At 34.3% G+C, this 17,127-nt stretch overlaps 1 protein-coding gene across 4 annotated transcripts in view; it reads right to left on the bottom strand.

Annotated features, from left to right (window-relative positions):
• LOC126879924 (glycoprotein-N-acetylgalactosamine 3-beta-galactosyltransferase 1-like) overlaps positions 1 to 17,127 on the bottom strand; it is an 80,050-nt gene that overhangs the window by 30,934 nt on the left and 31,989 nt on the right. For 3 of the 4 annotated variants that reach the window (XM_050643274.1, XM_050643273.1, XM_050643271.1), the window contains one exon: positions 12,445 to 12,506. In XM_050643274.1, the coding sequence (XP_050499231.1) occupies positions 12,445 to 12,459 (15 nt within the window). In that variant the 5' untranslated portion in view covers positions 12,460 to 12,506. Of the gene's footprint in view, positions 1 to 3,678; positions 3,823 to 12,444; positions 12,507 to 17,127 lie in introns of those variants that run through there. The other variant, XM_050643270.1, reaches the window with a different exon arrangement.

Raw genomic sequence — 17,127 nt, forward strand, 5'->3', positions numbered from 1 at the left:
TGCAGCTAGAGGATGAAATGGTTCTTAAACCAAGCTCTAATTATGTATACCTTGGAACGAGAATCCAACAAAGTGGAAGAACATAATTGGAAATAGAGGAAATAATTATGAAAGGAAAGAAAGTAACACCGAACTCACTACTTTGGTCAAAAACCGTATCAAAAGAAAAGAAAACACAGATATAATAGCATCTTTATAAGCGTGATACTGTATGTATGTGAAACCAGGCAACTGAATAAGCTAACAGAACAGAAGTTGCTCGCACTGGAAATTGATTTAAACAAACATAATAGAAGAAATCCAAGAAAAACAACTTTGTTGGTATGGCCATGTACAAATACTGGAGGAACTTCGACGCCCAAAGCCGATACTGGAATGGCAAATCCCGGAAAGAAGAAAAAGGTGCAGTCCGAAAACTACCTGGATAAGTGGAACCCAGAAAGTCATGTCTGAAAGAGATCTACAACCAGGAGATTGGACAGATCGACACGGCTGGAAAATAAGAACCGGAAGGCGCAGGACGCTATGAACCGGTGTTATAATATATATATATATTTTTGCATGGTTATATGCCGGCTTGTTTTAGCGAAAACAATAAATTATTAAAATTTCAGTTATTCAGTTTAGGTTTTCGTTTTTGAAGTTATACTTCTTTACGCGCGATATGAGGGTGAATTTTTATATGTTAAAACCTACGATCCCGGCGCATGCGCATTATAACTTTGTTCTGATTGGATGTTCAAATGACATGTCAAAAATTATCCGATATGGCAGCTGTAGGACAGCTGTGGTTTGGAGGTAAAGGCATAGTATAGGAGAATTCCTCCTATACTGTGGTAAAGGTAAACAGATGTATAATATATTAGTTTTATTGTTGTGAGGACAGAAACAAAGAAGTTTATAATATTGTAGTGACTTTTAAATAGTTTTTAAAAGCAACAGGTACGTAATAATTGTTAATGTATCATGGGTATAAACCTACCTATTTGATCTGCCAAAATACATAGTATGTAATACTTTTATTTATATAATTTCATTACCATCAAAATTTCTATCAATATTCACCTAATATATTGTTTTCTTACTCTATGTTTTGTTGTATTTTTTCAATTCTAAATCATTTCAATTCAAAATTAAAATAATTTGATCAATTTTCAAAATATCAAAATATCACAAGTTTAATCCGTTTAGTTAGTCGATCTTCGCAAATAATGACACATAGGGTCCGTGGCTAAGCGTTGAAGGCGAATGAATTCCAATACCAACCGCGCTTATCAGCGTTGGTTCGAGTCCCAACAGAAACTTTCTTTTTTGTTTTTTTTAATACATTTTATGATTGTAAGTATATTTATTATATAATTGTATTTTCAGAAAATACGTATTTAGTTAAAAAAATTTTCGACAATTAATGTTCAGACATCATTTGTGGCTTGTTTAATGTGTTTGTGTGTGTTTTATTCTTTTATTCTTTTAATTTTTGGCACTGTTCTAATAAAAATGTTTGAGAAGTAGTAAGTATAAATTAGTTTAATGTTTAAACAAAATATAAATAAAAAGTATATTAATTTCGTTTAAATCATATAATAGAAGTATAACTTCTTACGTGCGTACAAAGTACACACACATTCTTTTTTTTATTTTATTTTTTGTAATTTTTCTAACCACTAAAATATGGGTAACCAGATCCAAATGAACTCTACCGAGGAATTTTCAACACAATTGGTTTTATTTAACATAGTGAGAGTCCCTTCTTTCATTTTTCTCTTTCTACCATCTGCTTCTTGTATTCAAATTGACATGTGGTGACTGTCCAAAAGCTTACATTGGTCAAACTGGCAGAATCTTAGACAAACGAATAGCAGAAAACAACATGATTTTCAACAATAGAAAATTTTTAGAAACAGATTCTACGTACGCACTTCATCTTCTAGATCATAATCATTCTTTTAATGAACAGTTTCAAATTATTTATATTCAAAATAAAGGCCTTTATTAAAAAAATGAAGTAAAAGACAGACGTACCCTCAATCATTTATTCTAACTTCCGACGACCGGTTTCGCTCTCTAAAGTATGCAGAGCATCTTCAGGTCAACGGTTACAAGTCACTAAATGATTCGGTTACAAAGAGCTACTACCTCAGTATTCATTAACATGATATTTCTGCTTAAGTTATGGACGGAGAATGTTGCAAAGGTAAACAAGTTTATGGAATTTGGGAATTCTTGAGGGTGAAGAGATAGTTGGTGAAAGACAACTAACAAATCTGTGCCTGTTATTTTGTTTGTGAAGTAGACTTAAGTGAATGTCATACTTTAGAGAGCGAAACCGGTCGTCGGAAGTTACAATAAATAAATGATTGAGATGTTTGAGAGGACGTCTGTCTTTTACTTCATTTAAAATGAACTCTCACATGCAACCCATTCAGCCTTTATTAGAATCTATGGAAATTAATATATTAAAAAATACAGATATAATTCTGATTCAGCAAAACAAGAATAAGAACCACACATGGGCTCACGGAAGAAATCAAAATCAATGTCGGCATTAGACAAGGGGATAGCCTCAGTCCATGCCTATTTAATTTAATAATGGATGAAGTTATAGCTAGTGTTAACAAAATGAATCAGGGATACAAAATGGGTAACCGAACCATGAAAATTCTTTGCTACGCATATGATGCAATCTTAATAGCCGAAAACGAAGATGATTTACAACGCCTACTACAAAAATTTAAAATAACTGCAGAAAAGTATAACCTGACACTATCATAGAGAAAACACAATCGATGGTAATATCTAAAAACCCAATTAGATGTAAATTAGTAGTGGACGACCATATAATCGAACAGGTAATAGATTGTAGATACTTGGGTGTGGAAATATCTAGCGATAGGCATCTGTGGCAAGAAACAAAACAGCAGGCAACGAAAGCAGCAAGAATATCTGGTTTCCTGAGGGATATAATCCTGAGGGATATAATCTGGAGGAATAAATATCGGAGCACCGAAATCAAAGTCCGCATTTATAAGACATGTGTTAGATCCGTACCGACATACGCAGCTGAGACAAGGGCCGAGACAACAAAGACCAAACAAATAAAGAGAACAACAAAGTTGAAAACCCTAAGATCCATAAGACATATCACACCCAGAAATAGAATACGAAACGAAAACTCATTGAGAGAGCTAGGCGTTCAAGACGTAGTGAGATGTGAGATGGACAAGTAAGAGCACGATGCCGCATGTGGAGAGACCACGTAGATTGGATGGACCCTGAACGTATGGCGAAATAGGCGAAGACTCAGAAGCCCAACACCAAGCGACCCATGGGAAGACCCAAAAAACGATGGTACGAGAGCTGGAGCTCAGGATCACAGCAGAGACTGTAACAGAAAAAAGAGGACATAGTTCTATTAAAAGAAGAAGAAGGATACGATATAATTCTGAATGACAAACTTGAGACAAACAGCTCCCCACTCCTCAGCCTATTCAGTTAGAGACTTTAAAGTTCAAACACATAGTAAAGTTCATCACTTGAGAATGACGCTCTGCCGAAACAGCTGTAGTGACATTAGCTTGTAATTAATAAAGTAATAAAGACATTGTGTTGCCCGTTAAAACATGGTGCAAATATAATGAGAGGAATAATGTGAGTTTACTATCTCACATGAATACTCACCCGCATGAATGAAACCATCAAAACTTTTTTCACGGTACCGTTGCAAATTAATACTTGGGCGTTAATAGTCAAAACATTTAACTCCGACAGATTTGTTATCTCGTTTAGATAAAGTATGTAAATAATTGTATTGTTTACAAATACTTATCAATTTAGCTAAGGGTATCTATCAAAAAGAACAATTTAAAGTTGATATTTACCTGAGAAAAAAATGCCAAGTAGCTGTTATAGAAATTGATTCATCGCTAGGCGTTATACAGTGATGAGCGCGCTGCATCATAACCGGCAAAATAACGCAAAAGATGGAAAACATATTATTAAGTTGTAAGATAAAAAGAAATGAAACTAATAGAGTTGGGAAATTTATCGATAAATGTCTTAAAATTTACATTCTATTTATTGTTTCCCACCTTTAGACGAATCGGACGAGTTTGGCAACTGCCGCTAGGACAGTGACAATTTTAGTTGACATACTCCTCTGATAAGTCTCAAGGTGGAAAACAATAAATAGAACGTAAATTTACAGGTTTTTCTCGCTAAATTTCTCACCTCTACTACACTTAAGAGCAAAATAATCGACTCACTTGCTGATATTGTACACGTTAGAAGTCTCGAATTTCTTAAACCTGTCGTCCGATTTGAGTGATTTTTTTAGTATGTTACAGCCTTATTATTTATGAAAATCTATCTAATATTATTGTTGCTATACAGGTAAAGGTCATTTTATACCGGGTGTAACAATCATACTGTGTGTTTTTCTTAAAGTTCGGAACACCCTGTGGAGTTTTCTAGCATATAAAAAATATTTAAATTAAAATTCAATTGTAGGCTTAGGCTTTATTAACATTTTATTTTTTGATTCATTTGCTTATGTTGGATAATAAACAAGTTAGGTACGTTAAAGCCAGCGATGTTTTTCATCAATAAATCCTCATTTTCTGCTTAGTGTAATAAACAAGCCTAAAGTAGGCTATGAGAAATTAACAATTTAATGGATGTAAAATGGTTGACAGTCAAAAAGTGTTTGGTTTGTTGTGAAAATGAGTAGATTTATTATTTAAAGTTTCAATTAAGTCCGTAGTTTTTTTGTTATTTGGTGGAAATGGAACGCGCTACAAGGAATTTGACCCGCGATGAGTGTGTTCAAGTAGTGATCTTACATAGCAAAAGACTTTAGCTACCATGCTATCGGCTCCTTATATTGGTAACAATTTTTTGCTAATGCACGATAATGCATGACCACGTTCACGAACTGTAACCTAATATTTACAACAGGTAAATCTTCGGACTTTGCATTAGCCATCGCATAGTCCAGATCTTAACCTGATCGAAAATTTGTAAGACATAATTGGCAGAAGACTACGACAGCTTTTGCCACCTCCTAGAACCTCATAAGAGGTAGCTCTCGAGATTTGGAATGATATTATTCAAGACCAAATAGCATACCTCATTTGTAGTATAAAAGTACATATCTCTTTTATTATCTAACATAAGCGAATGAATCAAAAAAACAAGATGTTAAGAAAGCCTAACACTACAATTGAGTTCTAATTTAAATATTTTATATATGCTAGAATATTACACAGGGTGTTCCCAACTTTAAGAAAAAAACACCGTATGATTGTTACACCCGGTATAAAATGACCTTTACCTATCTAGCAGTAATAATATTACATCGATTTTTTTTTAAATAATAAGGCTGTAACATATGTACTAAAAAAATCACTCGAATCGGACAACAGGTTTAGGAAATTCGAGACTTCTAACGTGTACAATTCAGCAAGTGAGTCGATTATTTTGCTCTCAAGTGTAGTTTCATTTCTTTTTACCTCACAACTTAATAATACACATAGTTTCAAAAGTTATGCATCACCCCTCGTATTCACGATGTTTACGCTTTTATAAATCCGTATCTTTATCACATATTTAATGGACCTTTTTTTATAAAAAATATACCTTTCTTGGTTTTTTATTTTATTTGAATAACCATTTAATTGACCTGGTTTTGCCAAAGTGTAAACATTTGAAAAATTTATTCTGGTGAAATTTTCGAAAACGTGATTAAATAAAAATGAATTGTACTTTAATTTCTGAGTTGGACCGTATAAGAATTATCGATTTAGTTGAAGAAGGCCATTCACAGCGGTTCGTGGCGGAAAGAGTGGGTGTTTCTCGGAGTGATGTCTCACGGATATGGAATAGGTTCCTGGAGACAAACTCGATACGGAATAGAGCTCGGTCTGGTGGACCCCGAGTTACCAATGATCGACAGAATAGATATATCAGAATTTCCATCCTTAGAAATTCTTCTATGTCTGTACCAGCCCTCCAAAGAGAATTCAGGCATGCTACAGGAGCCAGAGCATCGTTGGCTACAATAAGAAGAAGAATTTTAGACTCAGGTTTGAGGAGTCGTCGCCCAATAAGAGTTCCTCAGCTACAACCTAGACATTTTTTGGACCGCCTCCAGTGGGCCTAAGAACACATACAGCTCCCCCAAGAGTTTTGGAATTTTGTGCTTTTTTCAGACGAGACCAGAATCTGCTTAAATAGTGATAACCGGCGAATTCGTGTGTGGCTAGTTGTGCAGCTCTTGTTGACTCTCGCCACACACGAATTCGCCGGTTATCACTATTTAAGCAGATTCTGGTCTCGTCTAAAAAAAGCACAAAATTCCAAAACTCTTGGGGGAGCTGTATGTGTTCTTAGGCCCACTGGAGGCGGTCCAAAACATGTCTAGGTTGTAGCCGAGGGGCTCTTATTGGTCGACGACTCCTCAAACCTGAGTCTAAAATTCTTCTTCTTATTGTAGCCAACGATACTCTGACTCCTGTAGCATGCCTGAATTCTCTTTGGAGGGCTGGTACAGGTTTGGAGACAGGGTCGGCAGGTTTTTTTGTCTCCTCATATAGGTATACCATCAAACTAAAACGCTTAAATCATCATAGGAGATTTTGTTGTTTTTTGTTTTTTTTTATTTGATGTACTTGACATTCTCTCTTGTTTCATGGTGTTTCGACGATACGTGTTGATTCTTTTGAGACAAGATAAATCCCGTTTATTTGAGGCAGAAATTGGTGGTAATAAGAAAATTGATGAACAGTTTGTTGTAATGAATTGCAGTACTTACTACATAGAATTATACATACATATTTTGTAACTTATCCCACTTTCTGAAAATATTTGGATCGACATAATTTTTAAGTACCTCACTTGTAATAATAAATATCTTGGAAATGCTTTGGCGGAGGTAACTTTCAAATTTTGAATTGTAAAAGAGGTCAAAAATTTGCAAATTTCAAAATTCGAAAAACGAGTATCTATTTGCATAATAGTAGGTATCCAAAATTTCAAGATATACCTACTCGTTTTTCGAGATATGTATCATGTCGGTGTCTTTTTTGGGATGGGTCGGAAATATCAAGCGAATCCAAATATATTGGAAACTACTATCATTACGAAAATCTCTGAGATTTTGCACCAGCTTTCGTATTCTATTTTCGGAATTAATAATGTCAGTTGACTGATTTTGAACAACAATGAATATCTTGGGCCAACTCTGTCTTAAAAATATTTAAAAGAATATTAAAAGAGTAATTATTTAATAAAGTTCTCAAACCGATTGCTTCACGGATCGAGGTATCGCCACTTTCAAAATCGTCAGATACGATATACAGATACTAAAACTACCAGAGATAATCTGCTTAGATAAAACTAACCGAGATTTAAAATTTCATCGCGTCTGACAAACTGTTCGCTTTTTTTTCGAAACAAATTTGTTCTAAAGCAGAAATCCGTTTAGGTGAGCTAAACTGGCAAGAAAAGACGATATTCTTTATTTTTTTACACGTATCATGCAAAACTAAATTCATTATATGCGCATCATGTATGCGCATAATAGTGAGTAAATAAAGCTTGTGAAATAGTTTTAACTTTTGCCGGGAGACCATTCAATTCACCACACATCACAGCAACGCCGTCATAAGATTTCCCCAGTTTGCCCTACCAATTTATTTTTGATATCGAAAAATTTTAATCTGTTCTTTAAAACACCAAAAATATATTCTGCCGTATTGCTTTTACTCACGTCTCTAAAACCTAAAAACCTCTCATAAATATTGCCACGTAACGCGTATCGAACAACAATAATTGATAACTGTGAATGGCATGATAATCAGAAGTTTCATCTACTTCCAGCGAAAAGCAAATGGTTTTCTAAATCTCAGATTCAATGACGTTATTCAAAATGTAACTATTTGATTATATGTATTAGTTCATTCTGTATTACGAATACACTTCGAATCAGAAAGTAAATATTTCTAAAACAATTTCATTAATTCTCTATAATTACTTTGATTTTTAACAAATGCTTCGATCCATCATGTTCACTAAATGATAATTCCTGACAACTTGAAAAAATTACAATATCAATTAAACGACGTAAAACGGCGTAATTATTTTTGACAATTTCTGCCGATGCATGCTTCCAAATGAAACACCGACCGGCAGATTTAAATACGACTTGATATTTCGTTGAGTTTTACGTGTAAATCGTTAAGCTACGGATTAGTTGGGTACGGCTAGCCGAAAAGTCAGATGAATGGCTCGGATCATTCATTTTTGAGAAGTCTGTTATGCGCAGGGATCACTTAACGCTCGGATTGATCAAATTCTTTTAAAAACCATTAATAAAATTTAGTCTGTATTATCTGATAGATTTTTTTACTTCACAGATACAAATATTAAAAAAAATCTATATCTATAAATGTGTGGGTCGGCACTGCCGACCCTGACCGGCCGCCACTGTAAGGAGTAAAAATTTGAAGTTGCAGACTTACGTCATATAGGAGTTACAGGCCTGAAAAAATAATCAAAAATCAAAATGGTCAAAATTTGAGCGTTTGCGGGCAGGGTTATTAAAATTCAAATAAACTATCTAATGAAATAAAAATTTATCTATTTTCACCAGATTTCACGATGAATATAAATTTATACAGGGTGGGCCAAAGAAAAGAGTCCACCTCGATATTTGGCAATAGTTACCTAAATTTTAAAACCCTAAAACGTAGATTTTAAGGAAATGCCTAAATAGGTCCATTTTTATTTTTATTATATTGCAACTTTTTGGGATATATTTTATACTACGTGACGCCGTCCATCAGAGCGTGATGACGTAATCGATGATTTTTTTTAATGGGAATATTATAGGGGTCTTGTGGCAACTAAAAATACATTGTACTGCTGTCAGAAAATAGAAAAAATGTTTATTTCACAAATAAACATTTCTTTTCGCTTAAATTAAATCACAAACAGCCTCCCACTTACCTTTTGACAGTTTGAACATTTAATTTAAGCGAAAAGCAATGTTTATTTGCCAAATAATAATTTTTTTCTATTTTATGACAGCAATAAAATGTATTTTGAGTTAAATAAATTACATACATTCTACTTTTGTGTAAATTAATTTAATTCAAAAATTATTTTTTGGCCACCCTGTATAAATAATTATATTATTGTTTACACTACTGAACAGAGAATTGAACACTCTTTCAAATCAGATAACATACGACCCCTTACTACCATTAAAACAATAATCGATTACGCCATCACGCCCAGGTGGATGACGTCACTGACGATGACACGTCATGGAGACGTATGAAATATATATATAAAAAAATTTTAATTTAAAAATAAAAATCGACCTGTTTCGGCATTCCCTTAAAATCTAATAACTGCCAAATATCAAGGTGAACTCTTTTCTTTGGCCCACCCTGTATATATTTGTATTCATTGTGAAATCTGGTGAAAATATATTAATTTTTATTTCATTAGACAGTTTATTTGAATTCTAATTACCCTACCCGCAAACGCTCAAATATTGACCATTTTGATTTTTGACCATTTTTTCAGACCTGTAACTCCTATATGATGTAAGTCTGCAACTCCAAATTTTTACTCCTAATTCTACTTGCTACGGGCTAACATTAAGCCAAATTTCAAATTTTTCCATCCGTGCCCATCAGAGATATAAGGGGTCAGACATTGAGATTTTTCAAAAAATTACGTTTTTGAGATATTTTTTTTGAAAAAATTTGCTCAAGTCTCAAAGCTCAAACTTTTTTTATTTAAAGTATGTACGTATGACTTTTGCAGAAAAAATTACAAACCATTATCGACTTGCCTTATGCTGTTAAAAAAATGCTGAAAATGGAATTTCATTAGTTTACCTCTTCAAACTTCGAGGTTCATTTATGGCCTTAAGGGTAGTTTGAAATTAAATAATGCTATAGGCCGTTTTTTAGAGCATACTTTTCTAAAAAGTTTGGTTTTTGATTTATTGTCCTAGGACAAACCTCAGTGAAAATATTGGCTAAAAAACGAAGCCATGTTTTCCGTGAAAATGATCGATACGCTTTAACAAAAATGGCAGTCATCGGCAAACTAAATTTTTAAAAAATAAAATAAATGGAATTCTGTAGTCTCTATGGACTGAAATTTAAGAGGTAGAAAAATAAAAAATATTAAAAATAGTCAAGCAACCAACTTAATTTATATTGCACCACTTGGCATGGATTGACCCCTAGGCTATGGAGCAGTTCATCTGCTAATTCTCGATCGCCACTTTCAAGGAAATTTTGGTACAGTTCTTCGTCAGTAAAAACGTCTATACACGCCCTGACTAAACCACCTGACTGTCGAGGCTGACAACGTTGGATCTGTCTGTTGGAGCGTGTGTAGGTTTGTCTGACGGATTTGGTCGGGTGATCTTGCTATTCCAACATCCTGGCCAGGGCCGCCGCTACAGTGTTGGCCGCCCGTGTGCAACTTAATATTTGCCGCCCCCCTTCCAGCACTTTAGACGTTTCAACATAGGTATTTTACTATTATTTAAAGAAATATGCAGGAGACCGTAACGCGTATATGAATAATAATTGCTCTGATCTCGACGTTACTTTTAGACCTGGATCCCGCGTACCAAATAAAGTTATTACTATTATCTCAATAATAATATACAAAAATGCAATCTTGGACTAATACCTACATGTGTAAGTTTTGTTTACTCAAGACTACTTACAACATTCGGCATGCTTAATTGTTTACTAATATATTTAAATATAAAAAACTCTAACATGAAGTAAAAAACCACTTCTATGTAATTGGTATATTTATTAAAATTTAAAAATCCCAATGGATTGGATAAAACTTGTCCAATTCAGAACGATTTCGGACCTATCAGTCCATCATCAGTGAATTTGAATACTTGCTAAATAGCCCCAGAACCAAACACTGGTTGAATTTATAATTCGATCTACATTATGCCAAGGTAATATTGAACAGGCTAAACGCCGATGTTAAAAGATATCACCTCCGGGAACATGGTGAAACCCTACCAGAAAACAACCATCTTAGGCCAACGTTGACTACCAAGTGAACTAGGAAAATTTACTACTTGGAGCTGTATATTTTAAAACGTTGCACTTTTTGTAATCCCAATTATAACGTTAGAAATGTTTAGACAAAATGGAAATAAAATATCAAATTTACGTTTTGTCAGATAGTTTGGTCGGGACGTATGTAGAGCTGATCCCGACAAGAATGGTCGGGGAATTCTGTCGTGTCAAAAGGTTTGGTCACAGCGTGTCTAAACCTTTTCAGAGAACAAAAGAATTTATTACATCACTGTCTCATAAAATGAAAAATTTTTGATTAATCTTAATCTCATGTAGCTTAGATATATAATTTATTGTACTAATATTTCTTTCTCCATTTGCATTTTATTATAAGCTTAATAAAATTAGTGAGACACAATATAAATTTAATTATAGGTCCAAATGCTTAAATTGAGATTATATATTTAGATCGACAGCTTTTTGGGGGTTTTTGAACACGAATACGCCATCAGAATCGACCCCCGGAGCACCTGGTACCCAGGGTAACTGCTAAGGCACGTCATCTGATTTTTCGAGGGTTTTTGGTACTAAATTGATGCAAACAGATTACTTGGGGGTTTTTGGGATCGCCAAACACGAATACGCCATCAGAACTGACCTCCGGAACACCTGGTGCCCAGAGTCACTGCTAAGGCACGACGCGCGACGTCTTCTGGAGTTTCGAGGATTTTGGCACTAAATTGATACAAACAGATTGATCGAGGTTTTGGGATTGATGAACACGAATATCACATCAGAACCGACCCATGGATTGTGTCCAGTGCGACTGCCATGCCCTAGTACTCCGTTTACATAATTTAGTGTCGGAAAGCCTCTAAATTCCATAAGATGACATGCCTTAGCAGTGAGCCTGACCACCAGGTGCTCCGGTAGTTGGTTCTGATGGAGTATTCATGTTAAGCGATCCCAAAACCCCCGATTAATAAAATTTGGGCCTTAATATACTGATTTTGATATGTTTATGAACTTTTGGAAGCATTTTATGCACTGTAAATGCATTTATGCATTTCCACCCATTTTCTATTGTAGACTTTTTTCATGACGTTATGTACACATCCTAACGTTACTTTTGATGTAACTAATATTAAAAATCTATTTATTTCGCTGTCTATAATGTGCACAGCATCATCAGGTACCAGCATCATTTAGTTTACTGTTACCCCGACCTGATGCTGCTGTGCACATTGTAGACAGCGAAACCGGTCGTCTGGAGTGAATAGATTGATTGTGAGAACGTCTTTTATTCCATTACTTACTTAGTACAGACTCACACATGCAACTTATTCAATATTTGTATATACATATTTGTACTTACCTCCAAAACTCTCATATTTCATAAGAAACTGTCGAATATCACCATATATTTGTATCTTTTACCTGGAACAATAATTTCAAAATTGATTAGGATAAGGTGATGAGAATTTAAATGAAGTGAAATCATACATAATCCACCTTATCTCATCACCAGTAAAAAAATTGAAAAAATATACACGAAAAAAGCTTTAGTACAGATCATCCCAAACCATTTTTTTTTCAGTGCGTCACATATTATCGAATTCTCTTTAGCGCATTACAGTTGGAAGTGACAGAAAAACAAGTAATTGGACTTCGTAAGTCCTAGGTTTTCACCCAAAGTAATCGAAAGTAGAACTGGAAGTCGATTTTTGAATGCATCGTGTATCTTTGCGTCGATCGATATACGATTTTATTAATTTTGAGTTATTTTGACTAAACTTTGGATCATCATCGTTTAAACAGAAATGACTTCAAAACAGGAACTAAAGATTAAAACTCAACTTTTCAATACGCTTCGATTGATGTGTTACATGGACTATTTCTGCGACTATAACGGCACTTCTGGTTAGAGCATTTTAAGCGGAAATGACATAAAACCCAAAAGCAAAATTTTTTCTCATCTTCCTAAGGCACGTCGAATGATACATCGCTTATACTATTTCGGTGACTTAAGAACAGTTCATACGGTTGCAACTCTAAAACCGAAAGTCCCATGTCAAATTTCTCATCTTTAATACCATCCTTGGGTTATAAGCTTTCATTCGACACCTCATTTGTCATTGGTGAAATAACGTTTCACCCTGTATACAAATATGTAATGTTCGTTACACAAACCAATCCTAGATCTCAGAAGTCACTCAACCGGTCCCTTAAAAAAGTCACCAAAACGCAAGGTTTACCGCGTTTCTCTAGCTTCAACAAGAGCAGTTCGCCACTAGCCCTCGAGTAGAAAGGTTCGCTATTAGTCCTCAGAAAGAACAGTCGCCTATCGCAATTTTCTTGCCGCTAAAACTCACGCAAAAGCAATGTTGCCAGTGTTACTCGTAGCCTAGAACTTTCCTGTACGCAGCAAACCTTATCGTTGTAGTAGTTATACAGTGAAGTGAAGTGACAGTCCAACGTCAGTGTTATACGTACATCAGTGTCATACGTCAGTTATACGTACATTACCATCTTAGCTTTTTGTTCACCATTCTTCACCCAATAAAGTTTGTAGCTTGTAAACCGCTTTTCTTTCCAGCCCATGGCTGGTGGTCCTTCGATATACGCTTAACTATGCCCTTTCTCAACCAGTCATTCTATCTGTATTAACAATGGAGGAGTTGTATTCGCGGACGGAAAGACAGATGAACAGAGTCATGAAACCGGAAGTATACATTTGTTCTCTTCTTGCGAAGTAGCGTCGAATTATATATCACATGTACTATTCCGGTGCCTTTAAAACAGTACATACTTCTGGTCGCATTTCTAAAACCGGAAGTCCTATGTCAAATTTCTCACATTTAGTACCATCCTTGCATTATAAGCTTTCATTTGACACCTCATTTGTCATTCTTCCTGGTATAATGACGGAGGAGTTATATTCGCGGTCGGATGGACCGACGGACAGACAGACTAGATCAAATGTATCACCTTTAGTACCATCCTAGGATTATAAGCTTTCATTTGACACCTCATTTGTCATTCTACCTGGTATAACGACGGAGGAGTTATATTCGCGGTCGGGCAGACGGACAAACAGACAGCCTAGGTCAAATATCTCACCTTTAGTACCATCCTTGGATTATAAGCTTTAATTTGACGCCTCATTTGTCATTCTAGCTGGTATATTGACGGAGGAGTTGTGATTACAGACAGTCAGACAGACAGACGGACGTGGATAATTCAAAGTTTTCACATTTTTTCAAAATTGGGTGAAAACAAAAATATACCTCTGTGATTATTATACATTGAACTGAATTATGTATTCCTTGATGGGTATTTGCATATTAAAATGACTTAAGCCCGGTTTAATAATCAACTTAAAGTGAACATTAACTAAAGTTCACTTTAACGTTGACATTTACCCATATGAATTGCATTGATAAAGGTACCAACTTAAAATTTAAAGTCCACATTAACTGATTATGAAACCGAGCGTTATACTTATAGATGTATAATTGGGAGGCGATTTAAACACTCTAAATAGATCAATGATGCGAATAAAGATAATTTGACACAAAAATAATCAATAGTGACAGTAGATTCACAATATCGTATAGTAAAATGACAATTGTAATTTTTAGGTTAGTATTTTTCAGCGACGTAAATATAAATATTTTATGTAATTGGTATATTCGGACATTGCGTAGTGAAATTTTATTTTATTTTTACATTAAAATATGTTAACTATTAATATTCTGGCAAATATTTGTATAGATATTGATGTTTATATAAATATAAATATTCTGACAACTGTCAGATTTAACTAAAATGTCATGTAATGATTTGCGACTTTCTTAAAATTTTATATGAAGTTAAAATCTTATATGAAAATTAATGACGCACTGAAAAAAGGGTTTGGGATTAACTGTAGTACCAATGCATATTATATAGGGGAGCCCAAGCGGGAATTTTTGCAGTAACTCGAGCGCGTCAGATTATCATATGGGGAGAAACCTGGTACCCTGTAGATGTAACTCTACAATATATTGGCTCTAAACACAGGGGCCGGAAAGGTTCGCTGGTTCGTTAAGGGGGGGGGGGGGGCGGAAAATATCTATCCTTAGAAATACTCGAAATCGTCAGATTAAGATATAGTCTGGGCTGATTATCGGAGAATAGGCCATTTTTGGGAAAAGTTATTTACCAGCAATTTTATTGCTGCAATCGAATCTTATTATTGTGTGTATTAATAATATAGATATGCAAAGTCCGCAGATAGTGTGCTACTTTTTTATAAACAAAATGGCGCCCGAAAATCGTGTTTTTTCAATTTTTGCTCTATAACTCCAAAGATTTTAACTTTAGACCAAAAACACCCAAATAAAAATTCACCGCAATTAAATTCTGCATAGAGACGTGTTTTTTCCGATTTACTTCGACGAAAACTTTCCCCGGAAAAAGCGGGTTTTTCCAACAAAATCTTTAATTTTCAACTAAACTTTTAGATAAGTAGTTGTTAATCAATAATTAAATAACTTGGTAACGTAAAAGCCCTTTCCGTATATATTATAATTCCAGAAGCCGATGGAAATTGAATGAACAGTTTAGCAACAATTGAAATGTTAATTAAACATTTACGGTCGCTATAATAACGACAATAATTATGATGCATAAGAATAACTACGATTTTTTCATAAAAAGACACTATACCTATCTAATGTACTTTACAGAATTGAAATTGGACTATTTAAGCGGCCTCAGGAATATTTTAAAATTATAAACAATTTTCGGCTTATAAACAAATAGAATATCTCGGGAAATATTAAACTAAATTAAATAGTGAAAACGGTATTCGAAAAACAGCGGCAGGACGCTTCTATTAAAAGAAAAAAAGTTTAATTATGACGAGTGGTTCCTGAGATACAACCGGTCAAAGTTGGTTGTATGTCAGGAACCACTCGTCATAATTAAACTTTTTTTTTAAAGAAGCGTCCTGCCGCTGTCTTTCGAATACCGTTTTCACGATTTAATTTAGTTTAATATTTCCCGAGATATTCTATTTGTTTATAAACCAAAAAATTGTTTATAATTTTAAAATATTCCTGAGGCCGCTTAAATGGTCCAATTTCAATTCTGTAAAGTACAATAGATAGGTATAGTGTCTTTTTATGAAAAAATCATAGTTATTCTTATGCATCATAATTATTGTCGTTATTATAGCTACCGTAAATTTTTAATTAACATTTTAATTGTTGCTAAACTGTTCATTCAATTTCCATAGACTTCTGGAATTATAATATATGCGGAAAGTGCTTTTACGTTACCAAGTTATTTAATTATTGATTAACAACTACTTATCTAAAAGTTTAGTTGAAAATTAAAGATTTTGTTGGAAAAACCCGCTTTTTCCGGGGAAAGTTTTCGTCGAAGTAAATCGGAAAAAACACGTCTCTATGCAGAATTTAATTGCGTTGAATTTTTATTTGGGTGTTTTTGGTCTAAAGTTAATATCTTTGGAGTTATAGAGCAAAAATTGAAAAAAACACGATTTTCGGGCGCCATTTTGTTTATAAAAAAAGTAGCACACTATCTGCGGACTTTGCATATCTATATTATTAATACATACAATAATAAGATTCGATTCCAGCAATAAAATTGCTGGTAAATAACTTTTCCTTGTATTTTGCTAATTAGCCCAGAGTAATAAGGTAATTTAAGTATGTACATACATGCAAAACAGTGTATATTTCAAAAATCTGACGATTTGGGCGGGGCGAAAGGAAATGGGTGAGTCACAAAGTTTTACAAGAAAAAAGCGAATATTTCGCGAAATGAACGATAGATCTAAAAACTAAAAAATAAGTGCTAAATATTTTTCAACAATCTATCGAATGATACCAAACACGACTCCCCACGGTGAGGGGTGGGGGGCAAATTTAAAATTTTAAATACGAATCCCGCGATATTTTGCGAAATGAACATCAGATCGAAAAACTGAAAAATACACTTATTCAATATTTTTGAAAAATCTATCAAATGGCACCAAACACGACCCCCA

The sequence above is a fragment of the Diabrotica virgifera genome, chromosome 2 (assembly GCF_917563875.1).
Source record: "Diabrotica virgifera virgifera chromosome 2, PGI_DIABVI_V3a".
Lineage (NCBI taxonomy): Eukaryota > Metazoa > Arthropoda > Insecta > Coleoptera > Chrysomelidae > Diabrotica > Diabrotica virgifera.